General features: G+C 49.1%; 1 protein-coding gene across 6 annotated transcripts in view; it reads right to left on the reverse strand.

Annotated features, from left to right (window-relative positions):
* The window catches only part of PCDH19 (protocadherin 19), a 120,317-nt gene that overhangs the window by 37,450 nt on the left and 56,216 nt on the right, over nucleotides 1–26,651 (reverse strand). For 4 of the 6 annotated variants that reach the window (XM_051968150.1, XM_051968148.1, XM_051968146.1 and 1 more), the window contains 2 exons: nucleotides 10,720–10,778; nucleotides 2,362–2,534 (listed from right to left, as the gene is read on the reverse strand). In XM_051968150.1, the coding sequence (XP_051824110.1) occupies nucleotides 2,362–2,534; nucleotides 10,720–10,778 (232 nt within the window). The remainder of the gene's footprint in view (nucleotides 1–2,361; nucleotides 2,535–10,719; nucleotides 10,779–26,651) is intronic. The other 2 variants (XM_051968151.1, XM_051968149.1) reach the window with 1 other exon arrangement.

Raw genomic sequence — 26,651 nt, forward strand, 5'->3', positions numbered from 1 at the left:
CAAGTATGTGCAGAGCTCAGAGATTGACCTTCGATGAAAGAAGTAAGGGCCGAGACTGACCCATTCCATCTGTCTCCCCATGGAGGTGTGCCCTTGTGGCCAAACCTGGGCCAGGAGAAGCTCCAGAGGGGCTGCTGGCAATTGTGGAGGGGGGGGGAATATGGTAAGCCTGGAAAGCCCATCATCAGTCCAAGGTTTCCTGTCTCCACCCTTACCCCCGACGCACCAAACAGCTGTAGGCTCTTTCGGGGGGTCCAAGGGGCTGGGTTTGGGCACTCTATCTCTTTAGCTTGCGTACTCGTTGTGGACTCTGGATGTGGGAATTCTGGTAAGTGCCATAAAGGCAGGGACTATTTCTTTTCTGTCTCGGTATCTCCGGCACCTAATACAGGACTTTGAATATAGTAAGCACTTCTATTTTATTTCTTAAATGTAAGTGAATCAGACCTTCTGATGGCTCCCATTGACAAGATAAGCACTCTACAGGGTGCTTTGGTGTGTGTACATATATATATATATATGTCTATGTCTCCCAACGTAGAATCTTGGGGTGACCCTGGGTTGCGTGAGATGGCAACAGGCCAGGGCAGTACTGTGCCCTGAGATTTGGTGCCGATGCTCGGGGGTGGGGTGGGGGGGACACTTTTTAATTGCCTCATTTGTAGTGAGTGGGCAAGGGAGTCTGAGGGACGAGTTCAGAATCACATTGGAAATCATGATTCGAAGGCATTAAACATATGCCCACAGAGAGTTTCCTGCAGAAGGTGACTGAGAGAGCCCAAGAAGGGGTTGGGGGGAAGGGGGGAATGGAGAAGACTGTTTCCTAGTTTAAGTAGTTATTCTTGTAAGCACAAATGTTTTCTGAATGTCAGTACCCCAGTGAAAAGCCTGATCACCCCACCCTAGTAACAGTTCTGTTGTCCCAGTGGCAATAAGTAGGCACCAATAAAGAACGGGTCCATTCCTGGTCTCGTGCCACTGCGCAACCCATTTTACCAGCAAAAACAAACCCTTTTTGAAAATCATTTTCAAAGACACACAACTAGGAAATGATAGAAATGCATCATCTGACAATGAAATTGGCCCTGCTCCAGTTCTAGTTATAGAAACTTTGCATTTTCCCCCTCTTTAGCCATAGTCAGGATCAATGGAAAGTACCTTTTCACGTCAATTTGATTGACCCACCAATCAGGAAAGATGGCAGAACCCAATGGGAAGGTGCCATCTCTATGGTATCAACTTCCATATTTCTTTCCCAAAAGGGGTGAGAAGCTCTTTTTAAAAATTTCTGTTTGAGGAAGGTTGTTAAAAGTTCATATAAGAAAAGCTATGATAACTAATTCACCCCAGCCCACCCCGCTTTAAAAGGAAAACCTTTGCTATAGAGATGAACATCCTTTATTTTCTCCTTTTGCATTCATTTACAAAATCACAACAAAAGCTTTAAACGACATTTGTAGGGAAACAAAAAGGGCTGAAGCCCAGCCCACAATAACCACATTCTGTCCCATTGCAGTCCTTCAGCAGCCTGGCTTATCTCAAGAGATCTCCAGGCTTCCTGAGGCTCTGCTGAAGCCCAACCTCCAAATCAAGAAGGAAAGGCGATTTTCCGAGTATATTTGCATCAGTAAGATATTTGAAAAGTGACATTTGCACAAGTTCATCTGAGCTCAGAGGTGTGGCCTGACTTGCCTCCCTCGATTTCTGCCCCATAGACTTGATGAACAATCCTCGCTGAAGGATTGTGGCCCAGTCTCTAAAAATGGAACCCTTCCTGTATTAATATTATAGTCTTCTATTGTCCTCCACGTGGACAAGGGCTTGAAGGGCTTTTCCCTGTGGGTGAGGCGGGGGGGACAATGAGGGGGAACAGTTTTCACGAGACCATTCCCACTTTCATTCTGTGTCTATCCCCCATCCTCCCCAATCCCCTATCTACATTTGTGAGAAGCTTGAACTCACATTTCTCCCCATGTGAAACCTCATTAGCTCTGTATATAGGGAGAGAGGCCCAATCTTCAGGTTTATTGGCTCCATACTCTACTCAGCTCAATTAATCCCCCAGAATCCAAAGGCAAAGATCCTTCATTTTGTGGCAAGAGGTGCTCTGGTCGCCGCGTGGCGCCTTGTGTGGTTAGAAAATGGGAGGCATGCGGTGGATGCACCCAGCTTTTTAAAGAGTACAACCAGCTGCTTTCCTCGTGCCTATCATATAAGGATTCTGGGTCCTCACTAGGGCCCCACAAAGCTTTTTAATGCTGGGCCGTGACTCCCGGGGAGCTTTGCTGATCCCCGTCCCAACTCCTTCAGCCCCACACTGGCCAGGCCACCCAACAGAGCACAGACACAGAGAGCACTTACCGTGGTCAGGCAGTTGAGCGCCCATGGAGGCGACGCTGGAGTGCAGGACATCATTGACGGCCGTGTCGCAGTACAGGCCCCGCTGGATGTCATGCTCGCTGTCCGTCTGGTCGCTCTCCTCGTGCCCGCTGTCCTTCAGGCTGTTCCCCTCCAAGTCCTTGAAGGTGGAGCTGCTGGGTTGGACAGAGAACAGTAATTTACTCTCATGACGGGGCCGACCAGGTGGGTCCCCCTTAGCTGGGGATGATGTCGCAGCCCAGAAGCCGGGCCGGCCCTTGGATGGCCTGGATGTGTGCTGGGGAATCTCTTTAATAGCTCCAACTCTGAACTGCTTGGGCTACCCCCACCACAGCCCTTTCATTCATTCATCTTCAAACGCACTCCTATAGGCAACCAGAATTCCCTACGAATTTGAAACAATCACCACAAAGAGAAAGAATTACAGCGGGATTTGTTTCATTCTCACACAAACAAAGGATTGCTGCTGGTCTTCCAGAAAAAAAAGGAAAGGGGAGAGAAATGGGAAACCAAGGGAAAGGAGGCATAGTGACTTGGGGTCAGCTTTTGAACTGAGCAGCGCATTGAAAGGAAAAAAGCAAAGGAGAAAAGGAGAGAGAAAGGTAGGGGAGATGCCAGAGACAGACAGTGCCCCAACAGAACTCTGTCTGGAGCGCCAGGACTTCCCATCATGCCTGCCACATTCATTTGGGTCAAGACCCGGGACTTCATTGCAATGGGGAACTCCCCCGCACAGACGTTCGGTCCACTGAAGCAGGGGAGCGACATTTCTGTAACCGTTAAGCTTAGACGGTGGCTCGGGAGCCCATAAGGGGAGGTGACCTGCACAGGGTTCTATGGCCAGCATGCATCTGAGGTGGGATTTGGACCCAGGGCTTCCAGACTATAATAACCCTCCACGCTGCATAATGGCTGCTTGTTGAATTGAACCAACTTTCAGTTCAAGAGAATCTGAAGTAAACATCTCTTAGCTTGAGTGAAGCCAGTCAGACAGAAAAGGCACCAAAGCCAAGAAGTAGCCCTTGCCACCAGCACTGCTGCTGCGGTGCCTTAGAGAAAACATAAGCTACAGCCAAAGAGCAACCCTCCTCCACTATACTGCCAGCTAGCTGTGCTTTACCATAGACCATCAATTATGCATCTGAAGAACCTAGTGGGGAGCGGAATCCCTTTCCAGTTAGTCTGGAAAAAGCAAAGGCCCACTTGAGAACAACACAAACCCCATGTACTCGAGGCACATGGAAGAATTCCAGTGAGCTTCCTGAGACCAGGGAAAAGGGACCCCCTAAAGACAGGATATTGTAATTCCACTTGATCTTCTCATTCCCGAACCCCAAATGGCCGGCTCTTAAGAGGCTCAGGGTGGTGACATTCAGTTGAGGGTAAAAAATGTTACTATCGACACAATGGAGCAACACTGACCCTCTAGCCAAGATCAAAAGGAGACCCATTCAATTTCAGAATGGTGCAATGGGACATGGAACTGGAAATAAAATGGATGCTTATGGAGCGAAGAATGGCTCTACAGGTTGCGGAACATGAAAGTCGCAATTGCCATGTCACAAGAAACAGTGAGCTTGGAGAAAGCAGAGAAGCACTCGGAGACTTGCATAACGAGATACAGAATGAAGGAAGTGGAACTAGGAACACCATATGCCCAGGGACTACAGTGCTGGAAATGGAAAGGACAAGAGGAAATGGAAAGTTGGCTAATCGGGACGACCAAGGTGGGCCCCAGAGAAGAGAAGAGAAAACACAACTCTCCCCCTTCTTTGTAGAGGTTCTTTCCTGATCTAGTGGAGTATTTTATGTAACATGTCAGTCAAGAAGCATTTAATAAGTGCCATCTGGGGGCTCAGTGGTTGGAAAGTTGGACCCGGAGTCAGGAAGCCCTGAATTCAAATCGGGTTTCATCTGAAACCTATTTACTGGCTATATGACCCAAGGCAAGTCACTTCACTCCCTCTACCTCAGTTTCCTCATCTGCAAAAATGAGATAGAGAAGGAAATACTACATCAGTATCTTTGCCGAGAAAACCCCATGGATAATATTGATGTGTCGTAGTCCGGGGGTTACAAAGCATCGGACGTGACTGACAACAACCAGAAGCACCTACTATATGCTACAGGTGCTGGGGATGCTAAAACAGAAAAGAAACTGTTCCCGAACTCAAGGAGTCCATATCAAGACATTCATTCGTTTTACTGAACTGCTCTTTCTCCCTCAACTTTAACAATTCTTGGGCTCAAAGGCCACCTCGCAAGGTAGGAGAATAGGGAGGGATCTCTGTTGCAACAAAATAGAGCAATAAAAACGTTAAGATGGATGCGCAAACATTAGCATGGACACATCACATATGATCTGGAGAGGAGCTAAAAGGGACCTCAGAGGCCATCTAGTCTAACCTCCTCATTTGAGAGCCGAGGAAACTGAGACCCAGAGAAGGAGAGTGTCTTTTCTCACAGAGTGTAAGTTGGAACTCAGCAATCTCTCTACTACTGTACTACACTGTCTCTTACTAGAGGGGTGCTAGCCAGGGATTCCAGAATTACAAGGAGAAACTGATTAAGTGAAGGGAGGAAATTCAGGCCTAGGAGTCCATGAGATGGATGTCTGTGGGTGTTCTCCTCTGAAAAAAACGGGGAATGGCGATGACACCCAGTTCAGCTCGCGGCAGTTAGCATGCTGAGAGTTCCGCTCGCCAATCTGCCAAAATAAGAGCCGTTTGCCCTCATCTTGTGAGGATCGTTGGGGCTTAATGAATGGAGCTGTGCAAGGTTTTTTAAGACCTAGAAGGAAAGATGCTGCAAATTATAGAGCAGCCTGGCAAATACCCTGAGCAAATAACAATTTATGTCCAGCATAAAAATTGCTGATTTCATTTTCTTTATTGCCTGTATGTCTCCTGGGGGAAGAAAGCCTTGAAAACCCATTAGTCAGATGTTAGCACTGATTCAGCCTTAAGCTAGAGGGAATCCTGTCCGACATATAAGGGTCCCAAAGGGAAGTGGCCAAGTCTTTTTAAGTGATCAAGTCTCTCTCTCTCTTTATATATGTGTGTGTGTGTGTGTGTGTGTGTATGTGTATACACATACACTCAAGAAGGCTTAATGAATATTTCTCAGAAATGACAATGAGATGTTCTAGATGTTCTTTGTAGGTTACAAACACCTGATTGCATCAAGCCCCAGTGGACCATGACAGTTTCTTCAATGAAACCAACGACCACTCTAAAAAGTTTAGTCTAACCATCTGTACAAGAGAATCCAAATGGATGAAGAGCGCCTATCGTCCACATCATGATATGTATTTGGAGGGACAGGTCATATGTAGGGCAGATCCACTGGTACATAGATCTTGGGCAGAACTGCAAATGAACACTGAGTTGGGCCAAAGTCTGAACAGGAGAAAGAGAGCAGGCTAGATGGTTTTTAGAAAATTGGGCAGCACTTTAAGGGACACCCAAGCTTTTCCCAAACCCGTCCCTTTGGCAATATTCTCCTCAGCAGCGAGTCGTAGAATCCCACAGTCTCTAATGAAGAATACAAGTTGAAGATTAGCTCAAGATCAGTGAAGAGGAGAATGGAATGGTTGATATGAACATGTTGCAGCAAAAAAATGAGAATTGAAGGGAGATGTGAGATCAAGACGCACAGGTGTCTTGATGGTGGCCAACCTGGGTGCTCCACTGTTATCTAGGCAATACCTGAAGACCCAAAGGGAAGTCCCGGGCCGTGGGCTGGTCCCATGGGGAGGCTTCTGAGGGGCTGTGTCTCAGCCCTGCGAGATGGGGCAGAGAGGCTGTAGGGCTGGTGACTCACTCTCTAGAGAGATCCTTATGATTTCTAAATTCTCTTCAAATGTTAACATTCTAGAGTCTCTATAACTGAGCGGGAAACCTGAATAAAAGATCTCTGAGAGTTTCCTTCAGCTTCTGGTTCACTCATTCAAAAAATGTGCCAAATACGAGAGGTCTGGGTCTTGGGTTAAGGGTGATGTCCTTGGAATCGGAATGCTCGCTAATCAGTGGATCTTAGACAGAGCATTTCATCTTGCCAAGCTTTAGTTTTGTCATCTGGAAACCATGGTATCAACTGTCATTTCCTACCTGGAAAGGGAAATATCGTGGGGCTCAACTGAAATCTGTGGGCAGAAGGTGCTTGGGAATCCGAAAGCTTCAGAGGGATGGAAGAGGCTTGGGGCACGAGCCCCCAGTTCCAGGCTCAGGAGGCCACTGTCCCCATTTTCCTGCCCCCCTAATTCACTGCCTTGTTCATTTCCACCTGGTTAATTTTCTTGCAGCTGCAGCTCCATGCCCTGCCTGCTTACCCCTCCCCAATCAGGGCACGGCAGGAGAGAATGGAGGACTTTCACAACAGGTATAAAGTGCTGTTAATGGGCTTAATCACTCAGAGGAGCAGGAAGGAAATCAATCTCACACGTGGACCCTCCGAGTGGCTTTTCCTGGAGGGCTCTCGGTGGCCCTGGGGATATCACGTGGAGCTTTAATAAGGTTACGCTGCCATTATTTCATTTGGTACCTGGCACAGCCTTTGGAGGCAGGCAGTGACAGCATTAGGAGCTCCGTGTTCCAAATGGAGGAACTGAGGCTCAGCAAAGTTAAGTGATTAGTTCCAGTGCCCAAGATGGGGCACTCCACCATGCTGGGCTCAGACCTCAGATGAACAGCTCCTACTCTCAAGTCCTGGCTGGTTCCCCGAGGAAGGTCCAGTTTTTTTTTTTTTCCAGAAAGACCGCTACCATAGGTCATGGGATTAAGGTCATTGACTAAGAAAATGACCCACTGCTGGTGGCTCAGGAAGTGGTGGCCAGGACTCAGACCCACAGGAGTGGGAAGGGAGAAGGGCAGGGAGATCCATCCTCCAAGTTGGTCAGATTTTCATTTTAATGCAAAATACATGGAGATTGAAACGTTTAGCTGAAGATCCAATGATGGGGTTCGGGCCTGCCTAGGAAGGGATCATTTCCGGTGTGTGGAAATGGGTCTGTAGGAAGCCACACGCAGGACGGTTGCTTTTGAATCCCGCCAAAGCATTGTTTGATCATGCTTAGCTTTGTTTTTTTATTCTGTGCTAGGCCCTACTCTCCTACATCTTCCAGCCATTTCATGTTTGAAAGTCAACGCTAAGGCCCCTGCGAGCCATCACAGACAGGTTTCCCTGAAACTTTGCTGCCAAAACGCTTTGTCCCCAATCATTCAGTCTCCAGAAGACCCAGGGCTTCAAAGCTCCAAAGAAGGATGTGAACCAGATTCATTATGTTACAAAGCCCTCTGGTATCTCCACAGAAACCAAGTGGACCGCCTACCATTTTCAGCTTTGCTGTCCCACAAATGGGAAGCTAAAAAAACACATGCTTCCCCAATCTTTCAAATGTTTCCTTTTCAATTAAGGGGGCCACTAGGAAAACGCCTCTAATTTTGATTTCAGGCAGGATCAGGAGCGATTATCCACTGGCAGAACTGTCACATCCCGGTCCCATTTGGAGTAAAAAACAAACCAGAACGAGACAGGCCAAGCAAACACAGGAAATGAGCACCAGGGCGGGAATTGGGGAGTGGGCTTCCGCTGGCAGCTCAGTCACTTCTTCCTGTGTGCGCTTGGGCCAGTTCCTTAACCACTCTGAGCCTTAGCTTCCTCATCTCAAAAATGAAGGCTCTGGATTCCCGGTCCCTGCCCGTTCACCCAATGAGCCTATGACCCAGGAACAAAGCTAATGGGATGTTGCTAGTGGATCTGGAGCCCTGGTGGAACTTCCGATCCAAGTGGTGGGGTGCTGTGCTATTTCCTCTCTCAAAAATACATTGGGGGCTGCAGTAGGTGGAACCTAGCTGGACAAATTTCTCGCCACTCTGAACTTCACATTGGAGATAATAATGGCAGCAACAATGACGATGATATTTCCTCAGCAATGACCTCATGGGAGCGTCGTGGGGTACAAACACGCTCAGGTGTGGAAGGACTAGACAGATTTTGAACTGCCGCTTGTCATTATGAATAATATTAGGAAGCACAGAATGGGATGTTCGGGATGGGGGGAAAGCTGGGATGAAGAGACTCGCGAGGAATAAGTAAATCGGGGTCTAGGACTCCTGCCGGCTGAGCAAAACAAGGCAGTGTTTTTCAGAAGTCTGTCATCAAACCTTGTCTTCAAGATCCTGGGACCCGACCCTCTGGGAAGGCTGAGGACAAGGCTAGTAAGTGTTCTTGGCAGAGAAGAGGCAGCTCTCCAAAAAGATCATCCCAAGCAACCGCCACCACCATCGAATGGCCATCCTCCTTCCCGGCAGCTAGTGGAAATGGCATCTGTGACGAGCCCACGTTTGCCCCACGGGGAGACAGGCTACAAACCCAATTCCCCATCATGGCAGCTTTCCTGGGAAGAGGCACGTATTGAAGAATGGGCCACATCAAGGCCCGAGGGTGGAGTCGGGGTGGGGGGAGCTTCAGATCAACATTGGCCTAGCTTTGGAATCGGCAAATGTAGATCAGCTCATCATCGTGGATGATGGTTTTTTCCCCTAAGTCAAAGAACTAGGAAATCGTAGACATCACGTCTTTGGGGTTGGATCCTGGAGCCCGAGAAAACCCCATTTTGTGCTGCCACTGCCATTGTTCTCTCCTCTCCCTTATACTACCATGTATTTCCTGCAGAATATAGGCGCCCGTCTTTAATTAGCAACGTATAGGAGAACAGAAGCTCCTCGGGAGAAGAGACCGTTTTCTTTCGTCTCTGTAACCCCAACACCTGACACGTGGCAGGTGTTTCAAAAACTCGTATGAAAGAAAGAAATGAGGGATTCCAGGCTAAGAGATTTCCTTAAGCAATCGGGTGACTGGCCCTCTTTGGGTGAGCAATCCCCTTCTAACACAGATAAACCCACACTCTTTTCACTGGATAGCTCAGTGTTGTGAATTAAATTAAATGTGAATTAAAGCAGCTTACACAACAAGCCAGAAGCTCCCTCAAGTCCCATTCTTTGGGAAACATAAATTTATGGGATTGCTACGAATAAAAGAATAGACTTCCGAGTCCCTCACAACTGCAGCTGAAATCGGATTCTCAAATCATAAATGAATGTACACACACACACACACACACACACACACTCAAAAACATGTGCACTTGTGTAGAATTCAACGCCAAGTCATAGATTGGTGACATGAAGCTGCAGATCACCAGCATGAATTCCCAGTGCTGCCTCCGGAGGGTTGTACCTACAGTGGCCATGACAGTCCAATGCCCTCATCAAGCGCTCTTGGCCCTGGGTTTCTCATATGGAGAACCCGGTGTACCACCGGGACAGTTTGGACTAGAGGGGAGATAGCTGGTCTCAGGCCCTGAGTTTAAATTCTGCTTCACACAATTACCAGTGGTGTGAGGAGGGGCAAATTATTCCCCTTCTCTGAACCTGGTCTACCAAATGTGGATCATATCATCTCTAGGGAGCTACAACATGATATAAAGGTTGGAAGGCTCACCTTAGAGTGAAGAAGACTCAAGTCATTCATATATATATCCACACTGGAAATTATTTCCACACCAATGACCTCACAGATCCACCCCAAAGAGATTTCATCCTTGTAGTATCTGTTTTATGGGCTAGTGTGAAAGTCAAACCATAAAGAAATTGGCAGATTTTATCCACTTTTAGTATAATTTTTAAATAAATGTTGGAATACTTTGTGCTATAGAAGTATTGCTGTAATGATTCCAATGGCTCAGCCTCCCAACCAGTAACTATTATAGGCGTCCCAGGAGCACACATTGGGGTCTTAGTTTAAGGTTTCCACAGCAATTACTTTTATCCATATAATTACCCATAGAAGGAAGAAGTACAAGAACTTAACGGATAAGGAACCCAAAGGCCTACTGTTTACATTCTGGTGCCAGCAGTGAGTGCAGATTCTAACCCAGGGCATTTCACTGCGACCGTATGGAACTGTGTAAGGTGGTTTCCTTTCCTTTCCTGAACTGCCCAGGTAGATACTGGTTTATTTCCATTTTGATTTTGTCATGGAAAGAGTTGGTTCAAAAGAAAATAAATCCCAGAGTCATTAACAATGATCTCTTGAACCTTGGTGGCAGTTTCCACATGGGACCCTAACATCACCAAAGGAGGTTTCTCATTCCTTAAAACCAGGGCAGTGAGACGCTCGAGGATGGAAATCTTACTTCAAAATGATCGTTTGCATTTTTACAGAAAATTGACTGGCACAGGCCAAAAAAGGGAGGGGAGACAGGGGGATGTGGATTTAGCTGAAGGAGGTCAAGGTCAGGCAGGTGGAGGAGGCAAGCAAATGGGTGCTCAGACATACCTCTTAATTATGTGAGCCCGGTTGTTCACATAGTTGGCGTCGAAGGAGTAGTTCTCGGTCTGAAAAAGAGAAGAAAAAAGAACAAAGACCATTACATGGAGAAGAGTTCTATTTTCCTGCCACGAATTAAACCTATACCACGGCGAGTCCCAAAGCAGAGGATTTCCAAAGTGGAATGTACTCTGTGGTCACTGAATCCGACCTGTAACTTCAAAAGGCATTCCCTCAACCAGTACTGGCTTGAAGATCTCTTGTGAGGAGAACCCCCACCTGTTCAGACAGCCTGTTCCCCACAGAGATAGCTCTAAGTGCTAAGAAGGTGGTTGGGTCATTGTTGATATTGCTGTTTTCCTAACACCCTAGCCTACATTGACGGCTACAGTTTCCTCTCATTGTTCCAAGCTCTGTGATCTAGGACCAAAAGAACAAGTCTTCCCTCTTGCACATGACAGCTCCCTCATCTGCTCTTCCCCTTCCCCTTCCCCACCAAGCTACACTTCAGCCATTCCTCCCACGGCATGGACCATAGACCCTTCCCCATCTTGACTACCCTTCTCTGTACCCACTCCAGGTTACACTCACCTAATCAGTGGTACCCACAATAAAACAACTGTTCTGATTCCTCTGAGACTAAGCTTTGCCATCAGTGCCTGAGAACTGCTCCCAAATGCTCAGAGCCAAAGGGCCTCTGTGAGATACCGAATAGGCCCGCAACTCCAACTACCACCACTGCACCCCGAGAGTCTGACAGAGCTGACCCACAGATGCATCCGGGGATCACACAAACCACTTTCTGAAGAAGAAGCAACATGACCCACTGCCTTTACTAAAACGAAGTCCTTCCTGTTCCCCAGAGGCCCAGTTCTGCATGGCGCTCGACTAGAAGTTCAAAGGTACTTTTTCATCATTAGCAGATAATTAACGTGTTAAAATATTTACTCCAAAGATCCGGAAATGTGGAGAAGGTAATCCCTTGCTGTGGCCCCTGGTTTCACCATCTTGCATGGCACTCGTACCCATACACATGCAGCAAGAACTTCATTTTATCACAAATAAAAAAGCAAACAGGTATCATGCCTAAAACAAGGCGGGGAGTAATGGGTGGAGAGCCATCCCCAGGAGGTTCTGGAGTCTTTCCTGTGAAACAGGAAATCAACAAGCCAAGCCTGTCTTGGGGCCTATCATTAAAATACCACCTTCTAATGCAATTCAGAGATTTCCTAAGCAAGTTTTCACCAAAGCTACCGCAGAATGCCTGGGAGATAAAAGAGGTATGTGTCCATAGAGGGGTGTGTGTGTGTGTGTGTGTGTGTGTGTGTGTGTGTGTGTGTGTAGAGAGAGAGTGGAAAGACCATCAGAACATCAGAGCTATTCACAATAGGCCACTGTCCTTAGGGTACCCAAAAGCTCCTTTAGCAGGTCCTCAAAAGGAATCTAAAGTCTAGCATCTACTTAGATCTAGAATGCAGTTAGCAAAAATAATGAAAATGAGATGCTACCAGACAGCAGGCACTTCCTCCCCCCAGTAGATGCAGCCCATGTGATCTTCCCCCGCTCGGCCCCGCTCTCTCTCCTTCCCTAGCGGCAATCTCACGGTGTCTTGGCATCTGTGGCCACTGGCACTAGGGACAAATCTCCATCTCCGACCAACAGATTTCATGTCCCAAGATGTGGGACCCGCTGTGTATTTGATGGCAACCATCCCAGGCAGAAGAATTACTGGTCACAATTCTGAAAAGCCACCCTTAACAAGGGGTGGGATCCAGGCCAATAATTGCACCCGGGCCCCAGGCTCCAATTCCAAGTGACATTTTCCACCATCCCCACTCCTCTTCCCACTCTCCACCCTACATCAAATACACATACTCTAATGTAGAACTGACCCTAAGGGACACCCAAACTAGAGGCCCCGGGAAATGCTAAATGAGTCTTGGGGTCAATGGGAGTAGGGAATTCTGAAGTATGTTTTAGCTGTAGGGTGGACCCAAACATTATCCTCCCTCCACCAGCGGGTGAGAAAACAAGTGTATGGTCCCTGTTCTGAATAGGTCAGCCTATTGGAAAATCTTTTCCTGGGTCAGCCAAGGAAAGATGGAGCTCATCCCCCTCTCAACAAACACATCTACTCCCACGGCCCTTCCATGTGAATTACTCTACGATGAAATCATGCTTTCATTGATGCCACCAGGGCAAGAAAAATTGACCAAAAAACTAGAAGAGTTAAGACCTCTGAGACTGGCTCGGAAATCATGAGCGCCAGCCTGCTGCCATGTCCACCGCCACAGCTGTCAAAGACCAGCTGAGAAGAGGGCAGTCTGGGAGGATCTAGCAGGGGTCACTCAGTGAGTTTGTCCTGGGCCCCTACTGTGTGACCACTGTGCTGGCTAGGATGGTTCTGTCTCAGCTGGGTGAACAGGACCTTTACTCAAATGCATCTGGAGCCTCCCAATGAGCAGTTCATCTCTCCTGTTCGAGCTGGAGGAACCTATCTCGCACTCAGCACAGGTCAGCTCATCTTTACCCACAGTGACCAATGCTACGGAGATGCATTTTGAAAGCACCTGGTCCCCGCATTTTTGGGGGCATCCTCGCTTCTTCCTTATGGCACTGATTGTGAAAGGGCTTGGCGAGGGGAAAAGCTACACCTGAATTCTGCATTGATATCACAGGGGCAGACTTCAAGCACATTTACTAGGTTCCGTGCAGCAGCCTCATTTGCCAAGGATCGAGCAAGAACTCTCAGACCCGAAGGTCCGGACTCAGCCTCGGGGAACACCAAAGCACTTGGATGCGATCTACCTCATCTGGCCAATAGCGCCTGGTCCATTTGGGACCCTTTTAGCTAGACTGTTCGACCACCCTTCCAAACAGGAAGAAAGCTGGGACAAACACAGAGAGATGGAACTGTACCACAGAAATGATTTCATTTCCCTCCCTTACCTCAGTCATTAGGTCATGTATCTAGATAGGGCTAGAAGAACCTTCAGAGATCTTCTCATCCAAATCCCTCATCTCATATAAGGAAACTGAGACCCAGAGAACTGACGCTGGAGAAACGGCAGAATTACACAGAATCTCGGAATCGGAAGGGACCTTGGAAACCACCCAGTCCAACCCATATCTGACCCAGAATCCCACTCTACGTTTTACCCAACAGTTGGGCCTGGAAGCTTTGCTTGAAGACCTTCAGTAAAAGGAGACCCACTGCCTCTAAAGGCCACCATTCTGGAGTACCTCCAAGTCTTTCCTAACATCGGTAGCTTCTACCCATGGTTCCTATTCTGACTCTCTAGTCTAGAGACGCATTCAACAAAGCAAATCCCTTTTCTATGTGACAGCCCAATACCCAGCGATCATGTGTATATCTTTCTACGTGAAGACCTCTGGCCTGTGCCCACTTTGCAAAAAACCTAGAGATCTTGGAGATGGGGGTGAGGGGAGAGAAAGGAGGAGGCTTCTCTCCAGGCTTATCACCAACAAGACTTGTAGCAACACATGAGGAAAACGAGCCAATATCCCTTATTTCCCGGTCATAGTTCATGGTCTACATCAGTGATGTCAATTTCAAATAGAAACAGGGGCCACTAATGGGCACAGAAGGATCCCCACGGGCCACATATTGAGCTGGTTTTAAAAAGTTTGATTATATTCTGATTTGCTTTGTAAAACAGTTCCCAGTGACATTTTTAATCTGATTCAGGCCACACTCCAGATTATCGGGAGCCATATGAGGCCTGTAGGCCATATGTTCCCCACCTCTGCTCTAGAAGACACAGGTCACCCTCAAATGAGACTTTCCCTAAGGGGGGCGTCCATGAACCGGACCTGCCCTGAGAATAGAGCCTGCTGAACCCTCCCTTCTCTGAAGCACCAGTCGGGAGGCATCGAGCACGTGTCAGGTGCGCACAGCCTTCAAAAGTTGACCAGATCCAGGGACTTGCCCTGGCGAGAGGAATAACAGTCCCGATGAATTCTGACTCAGAACACCCGGTCGGTTCCCGAGACTGCAGTTCACAAAGGGCAGTTACGAGCTGGAAAAGCTCTCACCCAGGGCTTCTTTACTTAATTTAGACCATCAAACCCTTGGACCACATTCTGATGAAGCCCATGGACTGCTTAGTCAGAATCACGGTTTTAAATGCATAACAAAGTAATTCACAGGATTACAAAAGAAACCAAATTAGATTCAATTCAAGTTATCCAAGTCTTTTTGAATCCAAGTTCATCGATTCCCGGCTAATAACCCTCATTTAGAGCAAGGCAACCAGGATGAGAAAAGGTCTAGATATCCTGCTCCTTGAGACTTGGTCGAAAAACTAAGGCCATTTAGCCCAGAGAAGGGGAAATAGCTGTTGTCAAGTATCTGAAGAACTGACACAGGAAAGATGGATTCGTTGTTTGGTTTGGCCCAGAGCGCCAAATGAGTAGAGATGGCTGCAGAAAGGCTGACTTAGACTTAATATCAGGAAAAAACCAAAGCACCCCAAACCCCAAAGCAGGAAAGCTTGGAAACAATGAGAATCGAGTGGGCTGCTGGAGGAGGAAGTGGCTTCCTGGTCACTGGAAGTCTCCAAACAAAGGCTGGAGGTTATACAGGGGGGTTCCTGCCCAGATGTGGGTTAAACCAGGTGCTCTCTGTGGTCCCTTCCAGCTCTAAGACAGGCGGGCTCTGCCGTGCTCCCCAGGGCTAATGAATCAAAGGGAAAAGGTAAGACAAATGAAGGACTTTTTTTCTTCTGTTTTTGCATAAAAGTATAGTCTCCCGGTTTAGCTGATTTAATCAAAATTTACTTGACATTACCTCAATCCCCTCACTAAGTACTCTAAATGGCAAATAGCATGAAACATTTGAGAAAGGAAATTTTCTCTAAATGTCACATTAATTTCAATAGCAACTGTGCCCATCTCTAATGAGATGGCCAGGTTAACACAAGAACACAATAGAGACAAGCGTGACTTGGGAGGCTGATCTGAAAATGTGGCTAGTGCCGTCCTCCACGAGGTAAAGAAGTGTCATTTTCTTATTGGTCAGCTGGCTGGCCCAAGCTCCTTGCTCTAGTTAAACCCCGGTGACTTGGGAAGGCAGTAGAAGGCCCAAGGAAAGGAAAATCAGATGGATGGGAAGTGGCAGAAGCACAATCAGTTCATCTGATATCAAATTCAGTGACCCTTTGAAGATTACCTAGTTCATTACTACCCCCTTCTCTTTCATTTTCAGTTACATCTCTCTTTTTTGGGAAGAAAAAAATGAAACTAGAGATTCTAAGATTAACTAGAACCATATCATGAAAGGCTTGAAATGTCAAGATAAAGAAATTTCGACTTTATCTCAGAGGCAATAGGGAGCCAATGAAGATTCTTGTAAAGAGGGACGTGGTCAGGTCTGTGCTCTGGAGAGAATGATTTGGCGGATATGTTAAGGATTATGTGGAAAGGTGGGAGCTTGGGATGAATCTTTTAAAGCAACCTAAGATTTCAGCAGCTTTTCGGGATACAACATCACACCAGGCCCTCACGGTGCCTTTTTTTCAGACTGTCCCCCATCTCCTTTCTAAGAAGTTGCTTTTGCAAATGCAGATGACTTTGTGGACAATCCTCTAGGGCTCTAAGTTGCAGCACAGGCAAGTATCTCTTCAGCGGCTCCCTATACCAAAGATAGCATGGGTTTGCCTCTTCTCCCCATCCCCAGAAAAGCTTTACATGTATACCTGTTAAGCTACAGCAGACCATTCTGTAACATCTTGAGTTAGAGACTAGCGAGTGATCTGTATTGCTGAAATGAGTTTCCACACTGGGACTCCCACCCCTCTCCTATGAAATAACAAGTGGAGATATTTTTCAGATAAAGAACCCACAGGATCTGGTTGGTGTTCTAATATAGTAGACCACGAAAGCCAGCCTTTTTGGAAAGGACAAGGATGCTCACGGGCATCCTTAAGGGCAAGTGGCAAAAGAGGGACTTTGTGCTCCAGGCAGTGACCAACCCGCACCCGTGTCTCCTACCCAAAGGACCAAGATGGCCTGAACTTTGTGATCCTGAAGAGATCCCACCTGGCCTCTGGTATGTGGAGTCTCTTGTTAGTCTTGTATGGTTTCCTCTGTCCTAACAGCTTTGCCCCCTTAAGGTTCACCACTTCTTGGTTCCGAGGGGTTCAGGAGTCTCATCCTGCCACCTGGCCCGCCATTTTGAGCTCCAAGGGAAGAGACAGCATAAGAAAAGCTCTTCTACTCAACCTGTAGCCCAAGCTGCTGTGAATGGTTGGGAAGAGACGGGGAGTGCCTCCTCCATCTTTCTTGTCCTTCAGCCCTCTCCCTTGCCTTAAACCCCCTTGCCAGTTCAAGCACAGGAGCAACTGGCTGGACGCAGCACAAAGGCACCCACTTTCCCCATACTCTATAGCTTGCTAGAGAGGGCTCCAGATAATCTATATAGCCCTGCTTCTGCAAAGCTGGCTCTTGCAAAATATTTTTTTTAAATCACTATATCCGGTGATTTTTAATTGAGCCTATTAAACATCATCTAGGGACCTACCCAGCCGGGAGCAGTTTCAAGATGCCCAGACAACTAAAATGTCTCACAACCTGATGCTTTCCTGCCCTGTCCCAGCATATGTAAAAATGAACCCAGGAAAGCTGTGTGGAAGATAGCCTTTCTGTCGAGCTCCTCCTGGTTCTCAGGAGAGCTCCCTGCTCAACTAAACCCAAGAACCCCGCCCCATCTCCGGGATGGGCCATGGACATGCCCAACCATGTACCTTTCCTAATGAGGGGAGGGATTAGAGGTTTCCAACATCAGAGAGAAGGCCCGAATCACCGACTCCCACAGTGCCGGCTGCTTTTCTCCAAGGCTTCTAGAGGCTTCTAAGGGAGCGCCTTTCCAAGCTGAGAAGGGGAATCCCATGTGGCTGTTAGCCAGCATGTCAGCTCACAAACGAGTCGCTTCTGGAAGCAAATCCCTTATTCATGAGCAGCTTCGTACAGCTCAGGCCTTTGTTGGCGGGGAGATCACACCGCTGACTCGGTTTCCCAGTCCACCAAAGACCCAGATCCCTTTCAGATGAGCTGCCGGCTAACCATTAGTTGGGACTTGGAAAGGTACTCTCTGGCTGCCAGAAGACTGGCCATTTTTCCCCATTAGATTTCACGCGGCAGCCCTCAATTACACCCAACGTAGCCATCCTCATTGGGGGTAATTGGGGGAATTTCCCATGACAGATGTAAGTCGCAGGTTCGGATGTTTCAAAAACTCCAACAACATTCGATTTCATTATTTTCTTCTTATCAGATTTTGCCCAAAGTTGAAGATTCCCCCAGATCCAGTCAGGCTGCACTTTGTTTGGCCAGACCAGGGAATGAATGCTTTCCCAGGCCAGCAGCCCGATCACTGAGGTGGGGGAGGCGCCTGCTTCTTAGCAAGTCTATCTCTCCAGAACCCATGTGGAGACACCCCCCCACACACACACACACACTCAGCTTCCAAGAGGGCCGAGGCAGACAAGAATTTACCATCCTCAAAAAAGGGAGGTGGGCACCCTTCTGAAAAGAATGGTCCCACATCTCTTCTCCATCCCTTCAGGCCTTATCCTCTCTCCCACCTCCCAAGGAAAATAGGAAGCCAATGCCTTTAGGCCCACTGGATGAATGTTCTTGGCCTATTTCATTTCACCAATCCTGTTAGTTCCCTGGGAGCTTAACAAACGGGATTAGAAAGCTCCCCCAAATCAGCATCCCAAATACAAGATAGGGGAGATATGCCTACACAGGATTTCTTCTGAAAAGGATCTCAGGGTCTGGGTGGGCAGCAAATTTGATCCAAGTCAGCAGTGAGACGTGGCAGCAAAAACCCCCCCAAAACTGAACGTGATCTTGGGCTGCATGAAAGAAGGCAAGCTTCCCAGAACAGGGAGGCGAGAACCCCACTATACTCTGGCCTGATCACATGACAACTGGAGTGACACCAAAAAGTTGGAGAGAATTCCAGATGAGAGCAAGGGCCTTGAGGCTATGCCCTCAAGAATCAGAAAAAGGAAGTGAGGAGGTTTAGCCCGGAGAAGGGAAGTGAAGGTGGTGGTGGGGTGCTAGTTCATGAATTTTCAGGGCGATCCAATAGAAGAAAAATTAGACCGGTTCTGTTTGACCCCAGAGGACAAACAACCCAGGAAAAATGAATCAGGGAAAGTGGCAAGCAGGAAAATTTAGGCTAGCCATCAGGAAAGACTTCCTGATAATAAAAGCTCTCCCCAGATGATGTGGACTGCCTCGAGAGATGCAGGCTTTCCTTTTTTTTTTTTTTTTTTTTTGGGGGGGGGTGTTAAGGTAGAGACTAGATGGTCACTTGCCAGGTATGTGACAGGGGCCCGCATCTGGGCTCCGTGTTGTCAGATGGCCACTGAGGCTCCTTTCAGCTCTCCTAGTCTGTAGTGGTCAGAAGCCCTTCAGTCAGCGGCTGGCACTGTGGCAGGATGGGAGGAGGGGGTGCCGCTCTGCTAAGTGTTGTACAGGATTCAAGTGCAGCAGCTTTTCAAGGCCGGGAAGGGCCACGTGGCGAATACCCGGGCAGGCCAGACTAAAGGCAGCCTTTCATTGTCCCCGGGGAATCCCTCTGAGGCCATTTAGCTGCTCAGACCACCCAGGAGTGAGGTAATCTGGCCTGAGGACAGTGTCTTTCTCTGAACTCATCTCGGGTTTAGCCAATTTGGCTTTAAAGGGAAGCTCTGTATCAGCCCAGGTTGCTACAAAAAGCGTTTCTGAAGGAGCCCCACATGGCCAAAGGCTTGCAAAGCCCACTGGGAAGAATGGATACCACCTGGAGGCCCCCGAGTCCTGGCTCAGTGACCAGCCACTGGGCCATTTTAACAGAAGCTCCCTGGCGTGCCAGTGAGGTGCTTGGCCCCTCTCCAAGCTCAAAGCATTACTTGAGTCAGGGAGAGAAGGCCTTCCTCCCCATGTCTCATCAAGGTAGGAAGGAAAGTCCTGGCTGTTGGAGGCCATGTCAACTGTCAGAGCTCTGGTGGGGCCAAGGCCAAACTCCTCCGCTAAAGAACGGAGCTCGGGCTCAGAGAGGGGAATTCGCTGCCCAAAACCCCACAGCCAGTGAGTGACAGAGCTGGGAACTGACCCCAGGGCCTCCGCTTCCAAAAGCGGCCCCGGCACAATTTGTGCGAGGGGACGAAGAGCATAAGTTGTTGGGCTCCAAAGACCTCAGCAGCCTAGCAGGGCCCATTCTGAGGGATGACCAGAAAGTCAGAGAGATTGGCAGGAGACAGCCTGCGAGGTCCAATACAATCCCAGGCAAACTCGGCCCGCTCTCCCAGGATGCACCGTCCTCCCAGGGCTGAACCGCCATCCCCAGATTTGAAATGGGCGACATGTTCAGACCACTTTGCAGTCACATGGTGCCTTTCATCCCCAAATATCAAAGCTCTTTACGAGGGAGTAATAATGATTGTGCCCACGGGACAGTCGGGAAAACCGACAGTTAAGTGCTGTAGCCCGAGTGAAAAACAGTGACTCAGAGAGAACGGCAGCAATAAAAACCCAAAGCCGAGAAGAGGAGATGGAGTGCCGCTCTCGGCGTCCCACACCGTCCTTCCTCAGAGGGGATGGAAAGCCTAGATGGGACAGGGAGGGCCACCTAGGAAGAGGGACGGCAATGCTCTTCTCTGGTGATTTCTTGGCTCATCACAGAACACGGATGAGTAAAGACGGGCCTAAGGGAAGACCACAACTAGTGGCCAGTCTCTGGAGACGATGTCCTCCACCTAGCTCTCGGAGTGGAGGTTCCCTATGGTCACATATCCCACAGAGTGAGCCTAGTTTACTTTCAGTCCATATATTCTCTTCTTTTTGAGTTTGGTGACCATTTGCATGGCCTTTCGAGAGCAACGGTGACCATTTGAGAAGGCCAATACAAAAAGGGAGATAGCGGGGCATTGTGGAAAGAGCAGTAGATCTTGTCATCACAGGACCCGGATTCAAATCTGACCTCTGATGCTTACTACCAGTAAGATCTGGGGCAAGTCACTTAACCTATCAACATCGTTTCATCATCTGCAACGTGAGGAAGACTGGACTTGATGGCCTCTGAAGTCCCTTCCAGTCCCAACCCTATGATTTTAGAAGAAACATGGCAGCCTCTTCATTCACTATATATTACATACCCATTGTGTGCCTGGTCCTAGCGAGAGAAAGAAATACAAAATGGCATCCATCCTCAAAGAGCGATTCGGAGCTATTGCTCCCTGGGCCTGGCACACCGTTTCCTGGCTCTGTGCCTTCTGACGGACTGTAGCCCGCCGGGATGCCTTCCATCCTCACCTACACCTCCTGGAAACCCTGGCTCCCTTCCCTGGATGACCTCCCACATGAAACTCTTCCTGATCCCCTAAGTGAGAATGTTCTACCACCCTGAAATCACTTTGCATTTAACTTGGATTTTTCAATCTTTTTTTCTTTTTTTTATGATCGTTTTTTAATTTTCAAAACATATGCATAGATCATTTTTCAACACTGGCCCCTGCAAAAGTTCATGTTCCAAATTTTTACCCCCTTCCCCTACCCCTCCCCTAGACGGCAAGTAATCCAATATATGTTACACACGTGCAAGTCTTCTATACGCATCTCTACAGTTATCGCTTTGTATTTATATTGTATGTACCAACTCATCTGGATACATGTTATTCCCCCAAAAAAATAAGCCCCTTAAGGGAAAGAACAATTTTGGTTTTGCCTTCGTATTCCCAGAAGGCAGTGCACACAGGGCCATGAACATGGCAGGTACCAAATAAAGGCCGAGATGAGTTTTGGTGGATTTCTTAGGAGACAGTTCTAGCCTCAGAAGATCAGACTCAGTCAGTCTGCTTCAATGGGATTCTGGCTGGAGGAAACTGAGCCAGAAAGCGCCCCCCCACCCCCACCCCCGGCAACCGTCTGAGAGTCCTCGGCCCGAGGAGCTTGGCCAGACGAGTCGCTAGAAAGCGGAGCGTTGGCCTCCCCCCACGCCGAGCCTCCGGGCCTGAGCCAAGAGCACAGGTCCTCCACCATGTTCCAATGGATCCTACTTGACCGACACCTCCATTCTCGACGGCTTGGCAGCTGTGGAGCCCGGGCGGCCTGCAGAGCAGGGTTTCTATTGAGCGAGGCGTGTCAGCTGAAAAGACTTTCAAAATATTTGCCGGGAGGCTGGAGGGGGCCCCGAGCCTGCCGTCCAAAACGCCGCCCTTCCAAAACCCGATCCCCACCCCGATTCTCTTATTTGTATTAAGCAGCCCTTGAGATCCAGTTGCCACCACAAGCTTATTAAAAGGGTGAAGGCGGAACAGCCCCATGGCACCTTCTGAAGGCATTTCCCTGTGCCAGCTTGTTGCTCAACCCCGTAATACACGGTGCAGAAAACAAACAGGCAAACAATAACAAAGACCCAAACCCTGAATAATACATCACGTTGGGACTAGCAAGCGCCTCTGCTTCTCCTAGCCGTGGTTCCTAATGAGATAGAATACCGTCAGTCATCTCTCTATTCCCGATCGATGAAACCTTGCCTCGTTCTTTGGGCAGGGGAGGGGGGAGCCATCCCGTCAGCCAACCAGCCGACCGAGCCAAGCCGGTGTCTCGGTCCGCCGCAGCGGGCTCGGCCCGAGACGCGGGCACACCCTGTGGGGCCATTTCTATTTGCTGTCACTAGAACATAAACAGAATATTTATTTCTGACCTTTTAAGTACTAATTTCCAATTTAACGAGGCATGATGAATGCCTCTCAAACCCAGGCTCCGAGGCTGCTTAACATGGGAACCCTCTAATTGTGACGAGAGCCTTTGGCTTAGAGCTAGGGCAGCCGGTCCGGCTGAAAGCATCGGGCACCTGGGAACCTCTGGCTGCTTCCACCTCCTGGGAACTGGCTGCACATCTCTGATCCAGGTAAAGAGCATGGAGGGGGAGAGGACCTTAGGAACAACAGAAAGAGTCAGAGGGTATACGGGGAGGTCCCTCATCGCCATTATTGCAATAGATTTAGATTCAAAATTGACACGGCCCTGGATTTTATCTGTGTGGGGAACTCCCGGTACAAAAAGTCCCTCTGCCAAAACAGGTGGGCCATTTCTCATCATGTCTAGCCATCGAGTTACCCGGGACCCAAAAGGGTGAAATGGCTTGCCCATCACACAGCCGGTAATGGATCAAGAAGCTAAGTCTACTGATAACATTGGAAGTACGGCAATATTTGCAACCACTCAGCCTCCATTTGGAGAATACAGAAAAGATCAGGCGACTTATCCAGAGTCATCAGAGTCGAGATTTTGAGCCAGAAGGGACCTTATGGGCCACAGAGAAGGAAACTGAGACACAGAAAAGTCAGGCAGTGAGTAATAGAGGGAGAATTTGAATCCAGGCCCAGGATAGCATCCGCTATGCATGCTGTCTGTGGTGAAGAATAGGCAGAGATCACAAAGAAACTCAAGCTCTCTCACTGGATGCGAGAAGGCAGGAAGGGGCAGGATTGGGAGAGTTGGCATTTGACCCAATCTTCAAACGGAGACAACACATTAAAAAGCCTCTTTCTCACCCAAAGTGTTGGCTGGCATACTGCGGTAGCTCCAAGTGGCTGGGAAGCTCAACGGCTAGAACTGGGCAGAGTATGGGGCTCCCCTTCCAGAGGAGCTGTGCAGGTTTGACACGTGACCTCGATGGGCCACCTTTGTCCATTTGCCCAAAGAAACCAGAGCACTGCATAGGCTCCTGTACAAAGGGCCTGATGACAGGAAACAGAGGTTTCAAGAGGAAGGAGGGTTACTGAGCCTTCAAGAGGCCCAAATGGATGACTGCTGGCTAGGGTGGGGGGTGGGGGTTGAGTAGAGCTAGGGAGAAAACAGATACCCTGGTTGGATTTGGGAACTGGGAGTGGGGGCGGCTGCTCCCCTCACAAGGCCTGTATGCAAAGGGGGAAAATGTCATCTCTCAACCAAAGAAACATGGCCCGATGTACAGAAGAAGAAAGGGAACTGAGGTAGGAGGGGACGGAGACCCGGGTTTCCTGGATGAGAACTGATGCTTGGGCAGGTGGGAAACAGGGACCGGGCTGGAGACGGAACACAGCTTGCCTCAGCCTGCCATCCAGCTTCTAATTTGAACTCGTCACGCTTACTAAACGTGTGCTGGACCCCATCGCTTAGATGCTGCTAGGGGCCCGGCAAGCCTGTTGGCACCCTCTAAATTTGGCTTTCCGATTTCAGTGCCCTGGGACAAAGCACTGCTTGCTCCACCCCAGTTATAGCTCTGTGGGGAGGGACTGCTGGGGAGCAGGTACCTCCTGTTAATTTTGCCCTAAAAGGAGGATTTGCATTTCTAAACCTAATTACCACACTAATAATGCTCACTCCTTTCCCTCAAAGCACTTTTACCAACATTACCCACTTAATCCTCCTCCCCAGAAAGCACAGCTAACTTCAGTCTGATTAACCTGGGTCCCTGAGGGCCAGGAGAGGTTCAGAGCCTCGCCTACAACATGGGATCTGCCTCCAGGTCCCCGGTTCCCACCACTGGGCAACGCCTCATGTGGGGTTCTTGCAAATGCAGTGCCATAGATGCAATTAGGGCTGGATGGCTCAACTTGACAGGCTCGGGGGTGGGGAATGCACCTAGAGCACGCTCCCTCTACCAGCACAGCAGGGGATGCCGAATGAGAGCACCCGGAACCCTTCGTCCCCCGGATCAAGGCAAAAGCCACAACTGCTCCCAAAATCAAAGGCCCCCCTAACACACAGCACATACGGTCACCGGCTGCCACACACACTCACACACATGCAGAAAATGAACACTGTCATGTCTCTGCGATCACTGAATCCCTATGAGGTACCAGCCTGATGCAGAACTTGAGGCACACAGAAGCGTCAGAGGCAGGAAACTGAACCCAGATCTTGCTACTTCCCCAATAGAATGGAAACCCCTTGAGAGCAAGGCCTGAGTCTGTTTTCATCCCGACATCCCTAGAGCTCGGCACAGGACTTGGAACACCTTGCAAATGCTTTTTGGTAGAGACTGGCTCGGACTGGACTGATTGCATTTTCCACCACATCTGGAGTAGTAATAACCGAAGTGGGGAGTCATACCATAACTGATGAGGTGGGGGGAGACAGGGAAAAAAATTGAACATGACTTTTCTAATCACTGATCCCCAGCGCCAAAAGGAGCCCAGGCTCCCGCTCCAGACAGCCCAGGCGGGCGGGGAACCCGGGCCGGGCAACATGCCGAAGCCTCCACCAACCCTCGCCCCCAAAGGCCTGCCTCCGAAGGCAGGATCTGGCGTCCTCAAACTGCCTTTCAAAGCACCTTTCCTCCCCCTGTCTCCTTCCTCTGTTGTGATTGAACTGTCACAGACATCTCTTGCCTTTAAATACCCTCATGCCAGGGTTAAGTAAAGCTCATTACCATGTATAATTCAGAGCTGTCAGAGGGAAATGAGCGAAGGGAGAGCAGAAGAGCGAGCAGGGCCTCTCCCCCCTCCCGAGCACCTCCGAGGGGGCTCCTCGGCACAGCGGAGGGTCATCCCGTCTCTCCCCGGCACCGTCCTTCCTCGTCCTGCTCCAGGGATGGGGAGATAGGGAAGGGAAGGCAAAGGCCGCTTTCTGAAGCCAAGCCCGCCAGGCCCGAGGACTGGGGGCGTGAGCCGAACGGGGCGGAATGATGCCTGATACTCCCCCGAAGGATGAGGTGAGGCAGTCGGGCCCGTCTGCCTCCTTGGGAGGAAGTGCAGCTCCCTCTGAGATGCTTGGAAGAAAAGCAATTGCTTTGCTTGAAATTGTATTGTTTCCCATTTCCCAGGGCTCTCTCTGGGAGGAAATAAGAGCTGACCTGGGTCAGCATTTGGGGGCCAGAAGCTATACGTGTACCTACTCACTTGCTGCATATTCCACCCCTCACCCCCGCCCCATCTATCTCTCCCTCTCCACCCTCAGCTCTGTCCTACTGTTTGTCACTCTGTGTGTGTGTGTGCGCATGTGTGCAGATACACAAACATACACAAGAGCTAGTATGGCACAGCCCTGTGGGCCAGCCTCTGATACAAACCAGCTAAGTGATCGGGGACCAGTCATTTGCCTACTAGATCTGCCTCAGTTTCCTCCTCTGTAAAATGGGGCTAATAATATCAAGATGATTATGTCCATAAAGTGCAACGGAAATGTCTGCTACCATTGTCATCTCCATGATCATTATTCATTCCCAAGCATCATTTTTTGGAACACTGACAAGAGTCCCTTGGCAGGTGGGGGGTGGAGGGTGGGGCTGCTCTCTCCCTTTGACAGATGAGAAAACAGAAGTGAAGGAAGAAGTGACCCAAGTCCCTTCTTGTAAGTAGGCAACAGAAGCATCACTAGAACTCAGGGTCCCTGAATCCCAGGTTCTTTCTACCTGGTTCGGCCAAAGGCCTACTGTGATAGGCTGCTTCCGGCCCCGGGGCTGTCACCTGCTTTTTCACTGCTGACCATTGCTTATTGGCAATGGATTTGGGCAGAAAGCGGAGCCCGTGGCCATGCTGGGCCATCCACAGCAGGCTGGGAGTGCCTCCCAGGGTCCCAGGCCCTAGCATTTCAGAGCCAGAAAGCCCTTGGAGACCCTCTAGCTAACAGTAAGCACCCACTACGTGCTACAATACTGCATTGGGCCTTGGCCTGAAACATAAAACGGTCCCTGTCCCGGAAGATCATTCTACCGGGGAGTAGGGGGAAGGAGTGAAGGATTCACCAAGTCCACAGACAAATAAATACAAAGCATTTCTACAGTAATCCGAATAACTTCAGGGCAAAGATGGAGCTCAAAATTGGACAGAGAGGCCCAGGAAAGGCTGCCCACGGGAAGCGGCCCCAGGGGTGTGCTCTGCTGGAAGAGCAGGGTCCCAGGAGGGAGCAAGAAGGAGAGAGTGCACATGGAGGGCATC

Source organism: Antechinus flavipes, chromosome X, assembly GCF_016432865.1.
Source record: "Antechinus flavipes isolate AdamAnt ecotype Samford, QLD, Australia chromosome X, AdamAnt_v2, whole genome shotgun sequence".
NCBI classification, from domain to species: Eukaryota; Metazoa; Chordata; class Mammalia; order Dasyuromorphia; family Dasyuridae; genus Antechinus; species Antechinus flavipes.